The 15,447-nt window shown below is 44.9% G+C and overlaps 1 protein-coding gene across 4 annotated transcripts in view; it reads right to left on the bottom strand.

Moving 5' to 3' along the window:
* MPRIP (myosin phosphatase Rho interacting protein) overlaps nt 1–13,893 on the bottom strand; it is a 753,461-nt gene extending 739,568 nt beyond the window's left edge. For 3 of the 4 annotated variants that reach the window (XM_085628921.1, XM_085628923.1, XM_085628922.1), the window contains exon 1: nt 13,355–13,893. In XM_085628921.1, coding sequence (XP_085485047.1) covers nt 13,355–13,474 — 120 coding nt within the window. In that variant the 5' untranslated portion in view covers nt 13,475–13,893. The remainder of the gene's footprint in view (nt 1–13,354) is intronic. The other variant, XM_085628924.1, reaches the window with a different exon arrangement.
* Nucleotides 13,894–15,447: the final 1,554 nt, after the last annotated feature.

Here is a 15,447-nt window from a genome sequence, read left to right as displayed (position 1 = left end):
TGCAGTAAGAGAAACTCATTAAAGAAAATAGTGCTTACAGACTAAAGAAGACCTACCAGGTAACAACCAAAGTAAAAGGGCCAGTCCTCACGGAGGTTACAAATGAAGACAAGACGGTACTAAGGAGGGACTAACAAGCCTAATAACGAATCAGAGGCCAGCATTTACGAAGGACAATAACACAAGCCAATGACAAATATGGACGGAGAGTGGGCAGAGCTTCAAGTACACACCCCAATACAGCATGGCTCGCAGTGCATGCCATGCCCAGGCTCGACCTAAAAAGGAAGGTGTGCATAGAAAAGAAAATTCAGTCCCAACAGGATTTGCAGTTATATTTTTATTTGGGTGATCAGTCTAATATTTTGCAAAAAAATGCAGCAATTATGGTGTGGTCGCCATGTAAAAAGATATCTGAAAAACAGTTGAGGGCAAGTGCAGTCTAGTAAGGACAAATTGCCCCATATAAACCAGAAGTAATAAAAAGATACAGGGTGAGCATTCATAACTTTGCACAGCAAAAACAATTGAGGGCATTACAATAAACACAAAACTCAAAGTAAAACGCGCAATGGCAACCTGCATCCAAAGTTCAGGAACGCAAGACTTGCCTAACCCGAATCACATAGATATGCACTGTATGAAAAGAATGCACAAACACAAGTAACACCAGAAATTCAAATTTCAGCGCAACAACTGAACCCCCCCAGTCGCACTAAAGATAGTCATTTATGCAAGAATATATTCCTCGTAATAAAGTGGAACCTATGACTTGTTTGAACAAAGTTTTAGATGATGGCTTGACACTTAGTAAACAAAAACATTGAAGTTCACAACATAGCTTCAAAAAGAGACAAAAACAATCAGTCAATTCAGATTCTTGAGAGGTTATGCATTTAAAAACATATGAAATCACATGCTTACAAACTCATTAAACTACTTCAACTACAGCTACTAAAACAGAGTGCTGCAATCAGAATAAGTGGCAACAAATACTTGAGAAGATGGATTTGACAGTCCCCAAAAATCACTGTGCAATTTTTGACAGGGCCATTCTCAAAGTCAAAACTATCTGCATGCAAAAAAAAAAAAAAACAGTGACTCGCAACACCTCAAAGGACCTTTTTTCAACTCTGCCTAACATGCAATCCAACGTCTCATCTGTGCCTTCCTCAAACAAGCTGTGTAACCTATTTTTACCAAGAGCGTACATTTATTTAAGGAGTAGCACAATGGTAATCTTACTGTTATTTCAAAAGTGTTGTGTCCTTCATTGATGAAAACGTTATCACAGTATTTTGAAGAATCCTTGCTTGGTCAAGATCATCAGTAAAATCATGGAAAAAGTGATAATATACATGTTTACACATGGATCTCTATGGTATCCTGGACGCCAACCAGGCTTACCCCCAAATTTTGCCACTGAGAGCACCCTTTTCGATGTACTGGGTGACTTTCTTGCTTGACAGATTTGGGGGGGGGGGGACACATCTGGCTATACTTACTTGCATAACCTTTTGTCATATTCAACATGGACGGCTATGCTCACTGTACAGTCAACTCAAACACACAGCCAGTGTGGGTGAGAAAGCCTGCACTTAGGATTCCTTCAATTATGATCAATCATACAAATTATTACATTAGGATTTGTAACAGCTCATAACTTTGCCCTGGAAAACATAGGTTTAGCAAGTTCATGTTTTTCTGCATACTTTCTTTTTATAAACTGGTATTTATGTGAATGCTTTCATCGTCTGCATACCCAATTAACTTCAATATTTCACAGCTGAAAAAGAATCAAACATATGATTTGTAAGCATCCATGTCATCTTATCGTGGGCTCTATAATAATCTCTTGGCCGGATTACACCAACCTTTTGTACTTGGTAAGCGTGAAGATATTCATCACTAAGGGCCAAATATACGTAGGTTTTTTCCAGATGCAAAGGGTGTAATTCGTAGAATCGGGGCATTTGCACCCGAAAAGATGCATTTTCCTATGTACTTTACCCATTTTCCGATTCAGTAAGCTAGCACCGAATCGAAAAATTGATTAGCGATTCGGTATTAGGAAGGAGCGTGTTATGGGTGTCCCTTTTAATAGCGACTCACACTGCTATGTACGAATGTTTTGTGGGTGAAATGTGGTCACAAAACATTTGCATTTTACCACCTACTTCAAGTTGTTAGTAACCCATTCGCAAATGGGAAGGACAGGCAGTGATCCCACGGACCACTGCCTACTCTTAAACAAGCATTGGCATAGCCAATAGGTATCGCTTATGGGACCTTATAAGTGCTTAGCCATGCAACAGATGATGTTGTTGCACAAAGGATATTGTGCTGCATAACTAAATACTTAAAGGTCCCAAAAGCGATACCTATTGGCTATGCCAATGCTTGTTACAGTGGTTTTCAGCACATTCTTCCTGACACTGTGTGATATCAGCTCCTTATCGGTGACCGATATCCTGTGTCACACAGAGGCACCATGTGAGTTGGCAGGTGCTGTCACCCCTGGGGAGTGTAGGTGCTTTAAATGGGCCGGTACTGAGTCCCTGCACTTCTTGGTTTTGGGAGGGAGAGTTCCTGCACTTCTCAGAAGACGTGCAATACTTTTAATTGCGTAGTACAGGCACTTTTCAGAAGCAAGTAGCTACATGGTACCTGCACTTCCATTTTTCCGTTTCAAGTACTGAGGAGGGCACGTCCAGTGGTGGGCACTACTGCTTCCTCATGCCTCCCCCGCAGCACAGAATAGTATAAGAGAATAATGCAGCCTCAGGGCTGGGCTCGGACAGGTCGCTATGAAAGAACCATGCCTGGGGCATGCTGCAGGCACGCTGGAGGCTGCATCACTTGGCAGAGATAAAAAGATTCACTTGTCTTTATTTCTTTGAAACTTGAACAGGCAGCCTGCACCCCCAAACCCCTCTTACAGACAGCTTTTAGTTTTCCAAGTACTATTATGCACAATATGGATAAGCACATGGGGTGTACAATTAGCCGGTTGATTACCATTGGTTGAATTTATTGTCAATCTTATTTGTCGGCCTCTTGTTTTATGCCTTCCATCTCTTCTTGTGTTTTTACCTCCCCTGGAGCATACTGTCATTACCTTCCTTTTAATTGGATGCCTTGTTTCCTTCCACTGCTTACATTAAGGGAACTACTTTTAGGTCAAGCCTCAGTTGCGAGACACTATTGTTTACAATAAAGGGCTTGGAGCCTGCCCATTCCATACCATTTGTTAGCTTCACTGCCACTTTTCTTTGCATCCTCCTAATTGGCCAGCGCAGGCCAAGGGTCTCCTCCGTTTCTTTCTGTGGAGCACAGATCAAGCACAGATTGATTCAACTTAATGAGTGCCCATTCACTGCTCCTGAAGTGATTGAGGTACTATTTATTTAGTTGCCCTCGCCCGGTAATCTGCTGCACTCCTTTGTTTTGTTCATCCTATACCCTCCTCCTCTTGCCCCTCCCCCTTTCTTTTTTAACATTGTGCAGCAGTGCGGGCTGCTGTGCATCATGGCTTTAAAAAAAAAAAAGCAATATGACGCAGTCAACTATGGCTGGGTCGAAACGCGTGTTTCTGACTTAAAACATTGACAAAGCCAATAATCTTGCATAGGCAAGACCTAGTGGCTCTGTCAATGCTTGTTTCTTTTTATTTCTGCACTGCACGTGAGTACATGTCTTTTTCTTGCATTCCCTCAGCCCGTCCGTTGATTCACCCAGCCCTCCCTGTCCATCTTTTCTGGATCTAATTTTATTTTGAAACACTCCCCAAGCTCCTCCGTTCCGTACACCCCCCCCCCCTTGTCTTCATTAAACCCCAGTTTCTGCTCCTCCCCATTTTAAAAAGGTTTTTTGGAGGGCCTGGGTGCTCAATTTTGCTAAGGAGCGAGAGCGCGCGCGTGTCTCTCCCCCCCAAGATTAGCGTGTGAGGACTTGGAACGATACATTTAGAAGATAAAAAAAGGCCGCCACTTTATGACGCGTGTGTGGTGCCTCATGTGCTGCACATACGTCATCACGCTGTGGCGGATTACCTTTGCTTTTACGTATGGTTTTCCGCATCAGCAAACAAACATTTCTTGTTTGTTTTTTGCCAAGGCGGAACAGCATTGGCGCAACACCTTGGCAAAGCCACAATGTTGGCTAACACCATTGAAATGCGAGATCTCTGGCCTTGCCATTGCTTGTTCTGAAGGGTTCTCCCTCATATTTAACTGCCATGTTTAAGTTTCACATGTGCATCTCTCTATATCGATCCTAAAAACCCTTATTCCCTTTTATCTGCCTCACCCGTATCTGTTTTTATCCCATCCCCGGGGCCCCTGCTTTGTCTTTCTAGTTTCGATCAACTCGCCCGTGTTTCACCTCAGCGCCTTGAAGCAGGCTAATGTGTATGAGGTGACTAATTCAAGTTTAGCCGGAAGTGCTCAAAAAGCGATGTCTAGAGTTTCAGAACTTGACTGGGCACGGAGCTGGGGGGGATCTCCCGCTGCCCAACAAAAACAAATGTGCCCTTGTGTAACGCAACTGGTGCTCATGTAAAGCACTCTGATACCTTTTGGTCAAGTTCGCGCTCTATAAAACTCAGAGGAAAGAAATTAAGGGGGGCAGCATAAGATAGGGCAGAGCTCTGTGAGGATCTCAGTACTTTGATTCTGGGGACAGTGCTGAACCTGTTTGAGGGGCCTCAGCAGAGCAGGGTCTCCAGTGCTTGAACTGTTAGAGGGATGTGCATTGGCAGGGGTTTGCTGTGGTTCTGGCCATAAGCCGCAAGTGCTTCTAACGGTGGATTGCACATCTATTTTATGTCTTGCCAAACCTCCAGTATCCAGTAATGGTGCAGGGCAGGGTTATGGTGACTTTAAAAACAAAATAAAACCAGTGGTGCGCGCGCACCACAGAGGAGCGGGGGGAGGGAGCGCGGCAGTGGGAAGAACGTGCGCTGCTGCGCGTACTGGCCACCGACAGGAATGGGCGTTGCAAAGGCGGGACATGCGCCCGCCTGTGCCCAATCGCGTGCTTTTAAAAAAAAAAAAATTAAAAAACACGCGAAAGCCAATGGCGGGCGGCGAAAGCCTGATCACACGCACAAGCGTGTAAGCAGCTTTCAGAACCCCCTTACAAGAGGTCTCGCGCTGCAACGCTCGGCGCGAGACCTAAAAATTAAACTGAACGTCTCCTTTTTAGGTCTCGCTGAGCCAGCGCATGCGCTGCTCCGAGACATTTAGTATCGGGGTTTTCAAAGTGCTGCCATGGCAGGCTTTTGGTAGCCTAGCGCTTGCGTTCACGCCTGCAGCCGCCATCTGCCTCCCTTCCAGCGCTTCCCGGCTGACCGAGCTTAGCCGTGTACGATTCCCAATGAAGCTCCCGCAGGTGCACATCACCGTCCAGCCTAGCGGAATTATCGCCACACCCCAATCACTATCCCCGTCAACATGCACCTTGTTTACTTCTCAGCCCGGCCCAATTAACAATCGGCCTGCAGGCACGCTCAATGAAGCTCCCACAGCTGCCCGTCGCCACTCAGTTTAGGGCTTCACTGCCTTTGCGTCTTGTGGGTCATGTTCATTTAAACAGAGACTAGCGCATTACTTTTTTTTTTTTTACTGAAACATTTGCATTCAGTTTGCCAGAGACCGTACATAGATGGCCCTTTTACTTCGATAAGTTGTAAAGATCTTTGCTTGTCTTCCCGCTCCCTTTCATTCCTTGTACTATGTTCGACTAGCCTCAACATATACTTTCAATGGCCTGTGACCCTTTTAGTCTTTACCCCAATCTTTTCTAACCTGTTGAAGATTTCCACCATCTTAGCTATCCTTGGCTATGTTCGGACCGGTCACATACACAAACCCTTGCTATCTTATGTTTTATATTTTTTTGTCTTAGTTTTTTGCAAATCTCTGTAGATCCCGCCCCTTTCATACCTAGTAGAGATTCCACCAGGCACAAGTTGTGTCCCTGCTCATCACTTCCACTGTTTTCTCTTTCACTTCACAGTGCAGTTGCATTTCTGCAGCCTCTCATACCTTATGTGTCGAGTCCATCCTGCCCCCCCACAGTATGCATTACTACAATGTCGTCAGTGTGTAGTGTCTCTCACAGACACTCTCTCACAGAGACTTTCTCACAGACTCTCACAGGCACTCTCTCACAGACACTCTCTCACAGGCTCTGACTCTCACAGACACTCTCTCGGACACTCTCTAATAGACTCTCACAGACACTCTCACAGACACTCTCTCACAGACACTCTCTCACAGACACTCTCACACACAGACTCTCACACAGACACTCTCTCACACAGACACTCACACTCACAGACACTCTCTCACACAGACACTCACACTCACACTCTCACAGACTCACACTCTCACAGACTCACACTCTCACAGACTCACACTCTCACAGACTCACACTCACAGACTCACACTCACAGACACTCTCTCAAAGACTCACAGACACCATCTCACAGACACTCTCTCACAGACACTCTCTCACAGACACTCTCTCACAGACACTCTCTCACAGACACTCTCTCACAGACACTCTCTCACAGACACTCTCACACAGACACTCTCACACAGACACTCTCACACAGACACTCTCACACAGACACTCTCTCACACAGACTCTCTCACACAGACTCTCTCACACTCACACAGACTCACACTCTCACAGACACTCTCTCAAGACTCTCACAGACACTCTCTCACAGACTCTCACAGACACTCTCACACAGACACTCTTACTCTCTCACAGACACTCTCACAGACTCGCTCACATACTCTCTCAGACTCGCTCACATACTCTCTCAGACTCGCTCACATACTCTCTCAGACACTCTCACAGACACTCTCTCAAAGACTCACAGACCCCATCTCACAGACACTCTCTCACAGACACTCTCACAGACACTCTCACAGACACTCTCACAGACACTCTCACACACAGACACTCTCTCACACAGACACTCTCTCACACAGACACTCTCTCTCACAGACTCACACTCACAGACACTCTCTCTCACAGACTCACACTCACAGACTCACACTCACAGACTCACACTCTCACAGACTCACACTCTCACAGACTCACACTCTCACAGACACTCTCACAGACACTCTCACAGACACTCTCACAGACACTCTCACAGACACTCTCACAGACACTCTCTCAAAGACTCACAGACACCATCTCAGACACTCTCTCACAGACACTCTCACACAGACACTCTCTCACAGACACTCTCTCACAGACACTCTCTCACACAGACACTCTCTCACAGACACTCTCTCACACAGACACTCTCTCACACAGACACTCACTCACACAGACACTCACTCACACAGACTCACACTCTCACAGACACTCTCTCACAGACACTCTCTCACAGACACTCTCTCACAGACACTCTCTCACAGACACTCTCTCACAGACACTCTCTCACAGACACTCTCTCACAGACACTCTCAGACACTCTCAGACACTCTCAGACACTCTCAGACACTCTCAGACTCTCACAGACTCTCACAGACTCTCACAGACTCGCTCACATACTCTCAGACACTCTCAGACACTCTCACAGAGACTCTCTCAAAGACTCACAGACACCATCTCACAGACTATCTCACAGACACTCTCTCACAGACACTCTCTCACAGACACTCTCTCACAGACACTCTGACACTATCACAGACATTCACAGACACTCTCTCACAGACACTCTCTCACAGACACTCTCTCACAGACACTCTCTCACAGACACTCTCTCACAGACACTCTCTCACAGACACTCTCTCACAGACTCTCAGACACTGTCTCACAGACACTATCACAGACATTCTATCACAGACACTCTCTCACACTCTCTCACAGACTCTCACAGAGACTCTCTCTCTCTCACACTCTCATAGACACTGTCTCACAGACACTCAGACTTTCAGACACTCACAGCCACTCTCTAACAGACTTTCACAAACACTCTCACAGAAACTGTCTCACAGACTCTCACAGACACTCTCTCACAAACATTCTATCACAAACACTCTCACAGACTCTCTCACAGACTCTCTCACAGACATTCTCTCACAGACACTCTCTCACAGACACTCTCTCACAGACACTCTCTCACAGACACGCTCTCACAGACTCTCTCACAGACATTCTCTCACAGACATTCTCTCACAGACATTCTCTCACAGACACTCTCTCACAGACTCTCTCACAGACATTCTCTCACAGACACTCTCTCACAGACACTCTCTCACAGACACGCTCTCACAGACATTCTCTCACAGACATTCTCTCACAGACATTCTCTCACAGACACTCTCTCACAGACACTCTCTCACAGACACTCTCTCACAGACACTCTCTCACAGACACTCTCTCACAGACACTCTCTCACAGACACTCTCTCACAGACACTCTCTCACAGACACTCTCTCACAGACACTCTGTCTCACAGACACTCTGTCTCACAGACACTCTGTCTCACAGACTCCCTCTCACAGACTCCCTCTCACAGACTCCCTCTCACAGACTCCCTCTCACAGACTCCCTCTCACAGACTCCCTCTCACAGACTCCCTCTCACAGACTCCCTCTCACAGATTCCCTCTCACAGATTCCCTCTCACAGATTCCCTCTCACAGATTCCCTCTCACAGATTCCCTCTCACAGATTCCCTCTCACACTCACTCTCCCACTCTCTCTCTCACTGACTTACTCTCTCTCACTGACTGGCACTCTCTCTCTCACTGACTGGCACTCTCTCTCACTGACTCTCTCTCTCACTGACTGACTCTCTCTCTCACTGACTGACTCTCTCTCTCACTGACTCTCTCTCTCACTGACTGACTCTCTCTCACTGACTGACTCTCTCTCTCACTGACTGACTCTCTCTCACTGACTGACTCTCTCTCACTGACTGACTCTCTCTCACTGACTGACTCTCTCTCACTGACTGACTCTCTCTCACTGACTGACTCTCTCTCACTGACTGACTCTCTCTCTCTCACTGACTCTCTCTCTCTCACTGACTCTCTCTCTCTCACTGACTCTCTCTCACTGACTCGCTCTCTCTCACTGACTCGCTCTCTCTCACTGACTCGCTCTCTCTCACTGACTCGCTCTCTCTCACTGACTCGCTCTCTCTCACTGACTCGCTCTCTCTCACTGACTCGCTCTCTCTCACTGACTCGCTCTCACTGACTCGCTCTCACTGACTCGCTCTCACCGGCTAACTCTCTCACTGACTAACTCTCTCACTGACTAACTCTCCCTCAGTGACGGACTCACTGACTGGCTCTCGCTAAAAGACTGACTCTCGCTAAAAGACTGACTCTCGCTAAAAGACTGACTCTCGCTAAAAGACTGACTCACTCTCAGACTCTCACTGACTCACTCTCTTTCACTCACTGACTCACTCTCTCACTCTCACTTACTGACTCTCACTGACTGACTCTCTCGTGGACTCTCACTCTCTCACTGACTCTCACTCTCTTACTGACTGACTTACTCTCTCACTCACTCTCTCTGACTGACTGACCTTCACCCTCCTGTTATTTATGCCCCCCATAACAAAAAAACCCACAACAAGCAACCATTGGGATAGGCAGATACAAGTTGCCAGCATTGAAAGGACAAAACAAAAACTAAAGACATTTTTAATACTTTTTTTAATATGGTCGTTTAGTTGTACATAATGCTTTTTTGGTCATATCTAAGGTATTAAAAATGCTTCTGACACTTCTTTATTATAACTTTTCAGCATGCTGCAAACTTCTCTACAGCACAGATTTAAGACATAGGTAAAGTCAATATCTCTGGCTTAACACTTATAAGTTCCTAAAGGCGAGACCTATTGGCTATGCCAATGCTTGTTCTTTTTGAAACGCATCACGTTTTTTAAAAAACACTGCTTTATTTAAAAGCAAACACGGGCATGATGGTCGGCTGTCCTTAGCATGCCACCATCCCTGTATTTTTAGCGATTTCCAATGGGCCGCAAATTGCGACCTAACTCATGAATATTAATGAGGTCATTCAATTGCTACTTCATTAGGAATCGCTAAGACACATTAGTACATAGGGGTTTGCGATTTCCTAATAGCAAATCGAAAAAATATGCTATAAGGAAATTGCAAAATGAAACCTACATACATGCAGCCCTAAATTCCCAGCGGCTGGCATTTTGTGTCAAAGGGCCCATGACTATGGAATACCCTGCTAGGTGCCCTTTGACTAAAGTCTTTCCATGATGGGCTCTGCTCAAGTCAAAAACCCATCTTTTATTGTTTTACACATTCTGTTTGAATTTTTTGACTTCTTTGTCTAAAGTCTGGTCATTATAGTACCTTCTGAGCAACAAGAAATAGACCTTAAGGAACCTGGTGACATTTTCATTAAACGGACTATATACTTATGATCAGTCTTTAAACTAAATAACCGCTGGTGAGGATAGAACTTGCACATGGCCACAGCATACATGAGCAACATGCTTTGAATAGAAGAAGCTTCACATAATGATGAGCACCAGCGATTAAATGCCTGCATGACCCTCTAGAAAAAACACAACAGGTCACACTTGAACAGCTTTCATAATTTTCATCAGCATACATGATGGGGTGGTTAAAGAAGCTTGACAGAAAGCATCCGCTAGTGGAAAAACTATACTAGTTATGTGTCCAGGATGAAATAAAGTTGCTTAACCACAGCCAAAGCTTCTTCCCTCCCCCTCATCCATAAAAATACCCCAAAAAGATTTTTTTTATAATGAGGACTTTAACAAAAAGACTCCAGTGGAGTGAAGGAATCTGGGGCCAACAAGAATCACTAACAGCGACGTAATCGGGAGCACGTCCAGACAAAGAAAAAGGAGAAACTGGAATGTTGTAGGTTAATGGCTGCAGACAGCCTCCACCACTATTCCCCTCCCAACCCCCTGATCCACGAGGTACATCATTCACGCTAACAGATGCAATGACAGGGAGATTTACTGGATATCACACCAAATTGCGATAAAGGGGCTAAGTCCCAAAGGCATCTGCAGCAAATCACTGTCCCTGAGGAACCATGAGACTGCCACTTATTACCCAAATGCCAAACCCAATCGGCCTTATTTACAGCATGACCAGAGCCAGACGACAGCAACCATGCTTTTAAACTTCCATGTTTAACAATGCGTTTAGTTTTTGAGATGTGCAAAAGGCATGGGCTGAAAGCATTAATAAAGAATGGGACAAAAATACTCCCTTGGAACTCGATCGTATCTGCACCATAACTCAATTGACAATTGGCCTGATGAAATTCCCTCAATGCACTAAAACCTATGTCCATTTGCAAAGGCTCTTACACGTGTACTAGCCAAGCTGAAAGCATGCAAGCACAATACACCAGCACAATACCAGCTCCCCTAACTCGCAGTCCACGGCTAGATAAACTTCAAAATCTATTGCATCATGTTAATATTTAAATATCTATTAGGCATTTAACCAGCCTGCTTAGCTTTACTAATAAACGTGTTAACTCAGTGACAAGGGTTTGTCTTGCTTCCTCTAGTAGGTGTACCGATTACCAATCGGCTCCAAAATGTAACAGTACATTCTCTTTCATACGAGCTAAATATGGATTTCACTCCCACTATCCATGCAATCATGCAACAATCACTTGTTTTTCAGAAAACGTCTATATGTTCACAAGCGTTATGGCATTGGTTTCATTGCAGTGCCACAAAAATAGAGAAGGGGTTTCATTTAGTGCAGCGCTATAATGATGCACAGGTCTAACAATCAAATAATGACAGATAATCACTAGGTTGATTGTGGGTAGAGTGATGACAAGAGAACTGCCATGGTACCAAACTAGAGTTCATAAATGAATGATCGCATAAAAGTTAAGGGGTATTTAAATACTCAATCACCCACATTGTTTAGCGTCTACTTTAACACTGTTAACTACTAGGCCTTCAAGACAAAATTCAGTGGGTAGAAAAGAAGAAAAAAAAAAGAAGAGCACGTGAACTCCTGAACAAGATATGCTGCCAGAGCAAATACCTAATAGGATAGTTTACAATACAATGTTCATATTTTTCAAAGGGCGTGTATTATTTCTACGTCAGGCAGCCCTCTGAGCGGAAAGGTCACATGCTAGCTAAACAAGCAGCCTCACTTAGGGGTTAAAAATGAAATGGTGCTGGGGCACGTAGTGTTCTCATTATAATGCTTCCATGTGCTGAACTTGTTGTGAATAAAGAACACGACTTAGAACGATATGTCAGAAGGAAGTTTAGAGGAATGCTTTGTGAATGAATAAACAAGTCATCGACTAACATATAGCAGGCTCAGTATCGCAGTTTTTTTCGAAGCCTCGGTAGTCTTTCACTTGTTATTGAACCTGCGCCTTTGCCAAAGTCACTCTTGCAAGAGATTACCACTGGTAGGCTAATCCTGTACCTCAATTGCTACAGCTGATTAGAGGTCAACGGCGGCAAAAAGGTCAGTGCAAGCGGTTTGACAGCATCGTGTGTGGTCGAGGGGCTCGGACACACAGTCTGCAAATCGTAAAACAAGTCACTTTATGAGATTTTAGAGAACCTCGTCATGTGAACATGATGTTAAGCGCCCCTTGTAGAATAACTGAGCAGCACTCGTTCCGATGTTGACTGGGGAATGCAGTTGAGGGAGTGGTGCCTCGGGACCTTTCTCCGGGATAATCAGATAAAGAGTCAAGTCCTGGGTTTCACGTTAAGGAGAAAAATCCGGTCTAAGCAAAAATGGCTGTTGGTGCCCACGGGCAGAAGCAGGATCTTCCCACTGATTCCTGCCTGTAAACTCCAGCCAAACTATAACCGAGAGCACAAATATAAAGACTGGTCTAGATTTTCAGACCAAGCGCCTCACCGAGTTAACGTTTACATGTCAGATTGAAAACGTTTTGAAGCAACTTCTATCTCAAACCTATCAGAGTAAGGCTTGAATTCCCCACTTTCTGAAAGCACTCTAATTCTATAGATGAACTAAAGTACGTACACACTTTTTTTCTCTCAACTTACAATTAAAAAAATCACTTCCCAAAAAAAACTGTATTTTGGTCAACTATTTAATAACGTCAGTACAAGACGAAGTCTCACACTGAAAATATTCCATTGAAACCCATATCAAGTGGAGTCTCACCAGGAGCATACTTTAGAAAAGAATCGGCCATAAAAAAAAAAATCTATCGGAATTTTCTGTTATATAATCATGCATTTATGACAGCTACGTCCGGTGGGGTCAATTTTACCGAATAATGCGATGAAAAATAGATTATGATCGCTGAAAAAAATAGCTCACCTGATTTAAATCCTCGTCGTTCAGCAAATGAGACTCCCTGGGTTTAAAGCAATTCTGACACTTGCTTTTATTGAATATGTTGGCTTGAAATTTCCTGCAGGGGTTATCCTTGGCAGACATTGTTTCTGATCTAGCACAAGCGTCTCTTTATATCCCCCGTTGATTTTTGTTCTGATATCCGTAAACACCTTGTTTCCAAGTTTTTTCGCCAAAACTCTAGAAAACAAAGGGTTGTCAAAAAGTTCCTTCCTAATCCAGGGGTGCATCAGTAACCAAAAGGCTGGATTGCTCTCCCAGCAACATCTCTTTCCTCCGGTTTATAGAACAACATCACAATCCTCCAGGATCGAACAAAACACCAGATCGTCCTGAAATCCTAGGTGCCAGAACCGTACGATCTAAGGTGTTCACCAAACCGCTACTTAGACGGACCGTCCGTAAATTAAAGCCTGATGCCCGTCGCCCGTTGTTGATCTTTTGACGGATGTCATTTGTCGGTAATCTTACCACTTCCGGGTCGTATAAACAACTAATCCCACGGTTGAACGTATTGTGCGAGTCTTTTGGGAGTAGGAGGTACAGACAAGTGTAAAACGAAGTGGGATTGGACCATTGGAGGTACTTCAGCCAATCCTAGTGCGACACACAGAATTCCTCGTGGATGATTGGCTGTGACGTGAACACCTGCCTTTGTTCGAGCCGCCTTCCTACAACCGGCCGATAACGCCCAGTTTTGAGGTGGTTAGGCTGTGAGATTATTGTCGGCCACCACTTTCCGAAGGGGAGGTTGGAGGACAGGGTATCACGGAATACAGCCCTGGGGTGTCAGAGTGACCGGTGGTTGGACCTATCACGGTCTGTTCACATTGTTCGGCCGGACAGACTTTTTGTGTGTCTGCTATACGCGTATTGGACACGACCGGGGCAGTACCATACGAGATGTCAGTGCTCAATGGCACATGTAGCATCGCAAGCAATTACTGATTTTGGATGTTCTATTTGTTATGTGACAGATACGCACCATGCTACTACAACGATTGCTTCCTGACGGATCAGCAAACCAATCATATTGCTGCCTTTACTGATTGGCACGTCAAATTTCTCATGGGACCTATGAATTTGACATTGTCCATGGCACGGCCAACTTGCACTATACCGGCTGCTTTCGCGCGGTCACTCAGTGATTTTCCGATATCGCAGTGTACATACATTCCTTGCAGAGAACGGGTTTCTAGCTCGTTGTGTGAAGGTTCCACTCAGCAGACATAACCTCCACAGGGCATCATCCAAAGCCTTTGCAGTTTGTTTTTTGGGGATGGAGTGGGGGTGGGCGTCTGCTTGAACCATGCTTGGTTTCTATGCCACGCTCCCTCTCCTTGGCTCCCACACACCATCCATGGTTGAGGGTGGTGATGGACTCAAATTTACCCCATGAAACCCAGGCTCCTGTTCCGTCTTTGCCCGCCGCCTCCGCAAACAGTAACATATTTTAAAAGTCATGTCTAGTGACACCTAAAGATTGGTTGCATTCTGCATGGCATCCATATACCGAGTGCATTCTGCATGGCACCCTTACATTGGTTGCATTTTACATAGCACCCTTACCGTAGGGCAGAGGTATATAACCTGTGGTTTGGGAACCTCTGGGGATCACAGAGAGAAATACTGGTCACGATGGACATCGAGGCTCTGTACACCAACAAGCCTTAGAAGCGACCCAAAATTTTCTCACTGCCACGGGAGTTGAACAGAACCGCAGTTTCTTGACCCAACGTCTGGAAATTGTTCTCAACGAGAATTTTTTTAATTCAATGGTGTGCTATATAAGCGGATAAAAGGAGTAAGCATGGGGGCTGCTTGGGCTCCCAATATAGCTAATCTGTACATGGGCAATTTTGAAATGCAGTTCATTCATAATGAAATTGCACCTTTCATTGAAAATATACCATCATGGTACCGCTTTATTGACAACATCTTTGTGTGGCATGGCGAAGAGGATGATCTAGATCAATTTCTGGAGTGGTTCAATATCTGTGACGACAATCTCAATTTCACTCCCAACAAAAGTAGAGAATTAGTGGAATTCTTAGATA

This window comes from Triturus cristatus, chromosome 10 (genome assembly GCF_964204655.1).
Source record: "Triturus cristatus chromosome 10, aTriCri1.1, whole genome shotgun sequence".
NCBI lineage: Eukaryota > Metazoa > Chordata > Amphibia > Caudata > Salamandridae > Triturus > Triturus cristatus.
The sequence above is the reverse complement of the archived record's forward strand: the minus strand, read 5'-3'. Positions and strand labels throughout refer to the sequence as shown.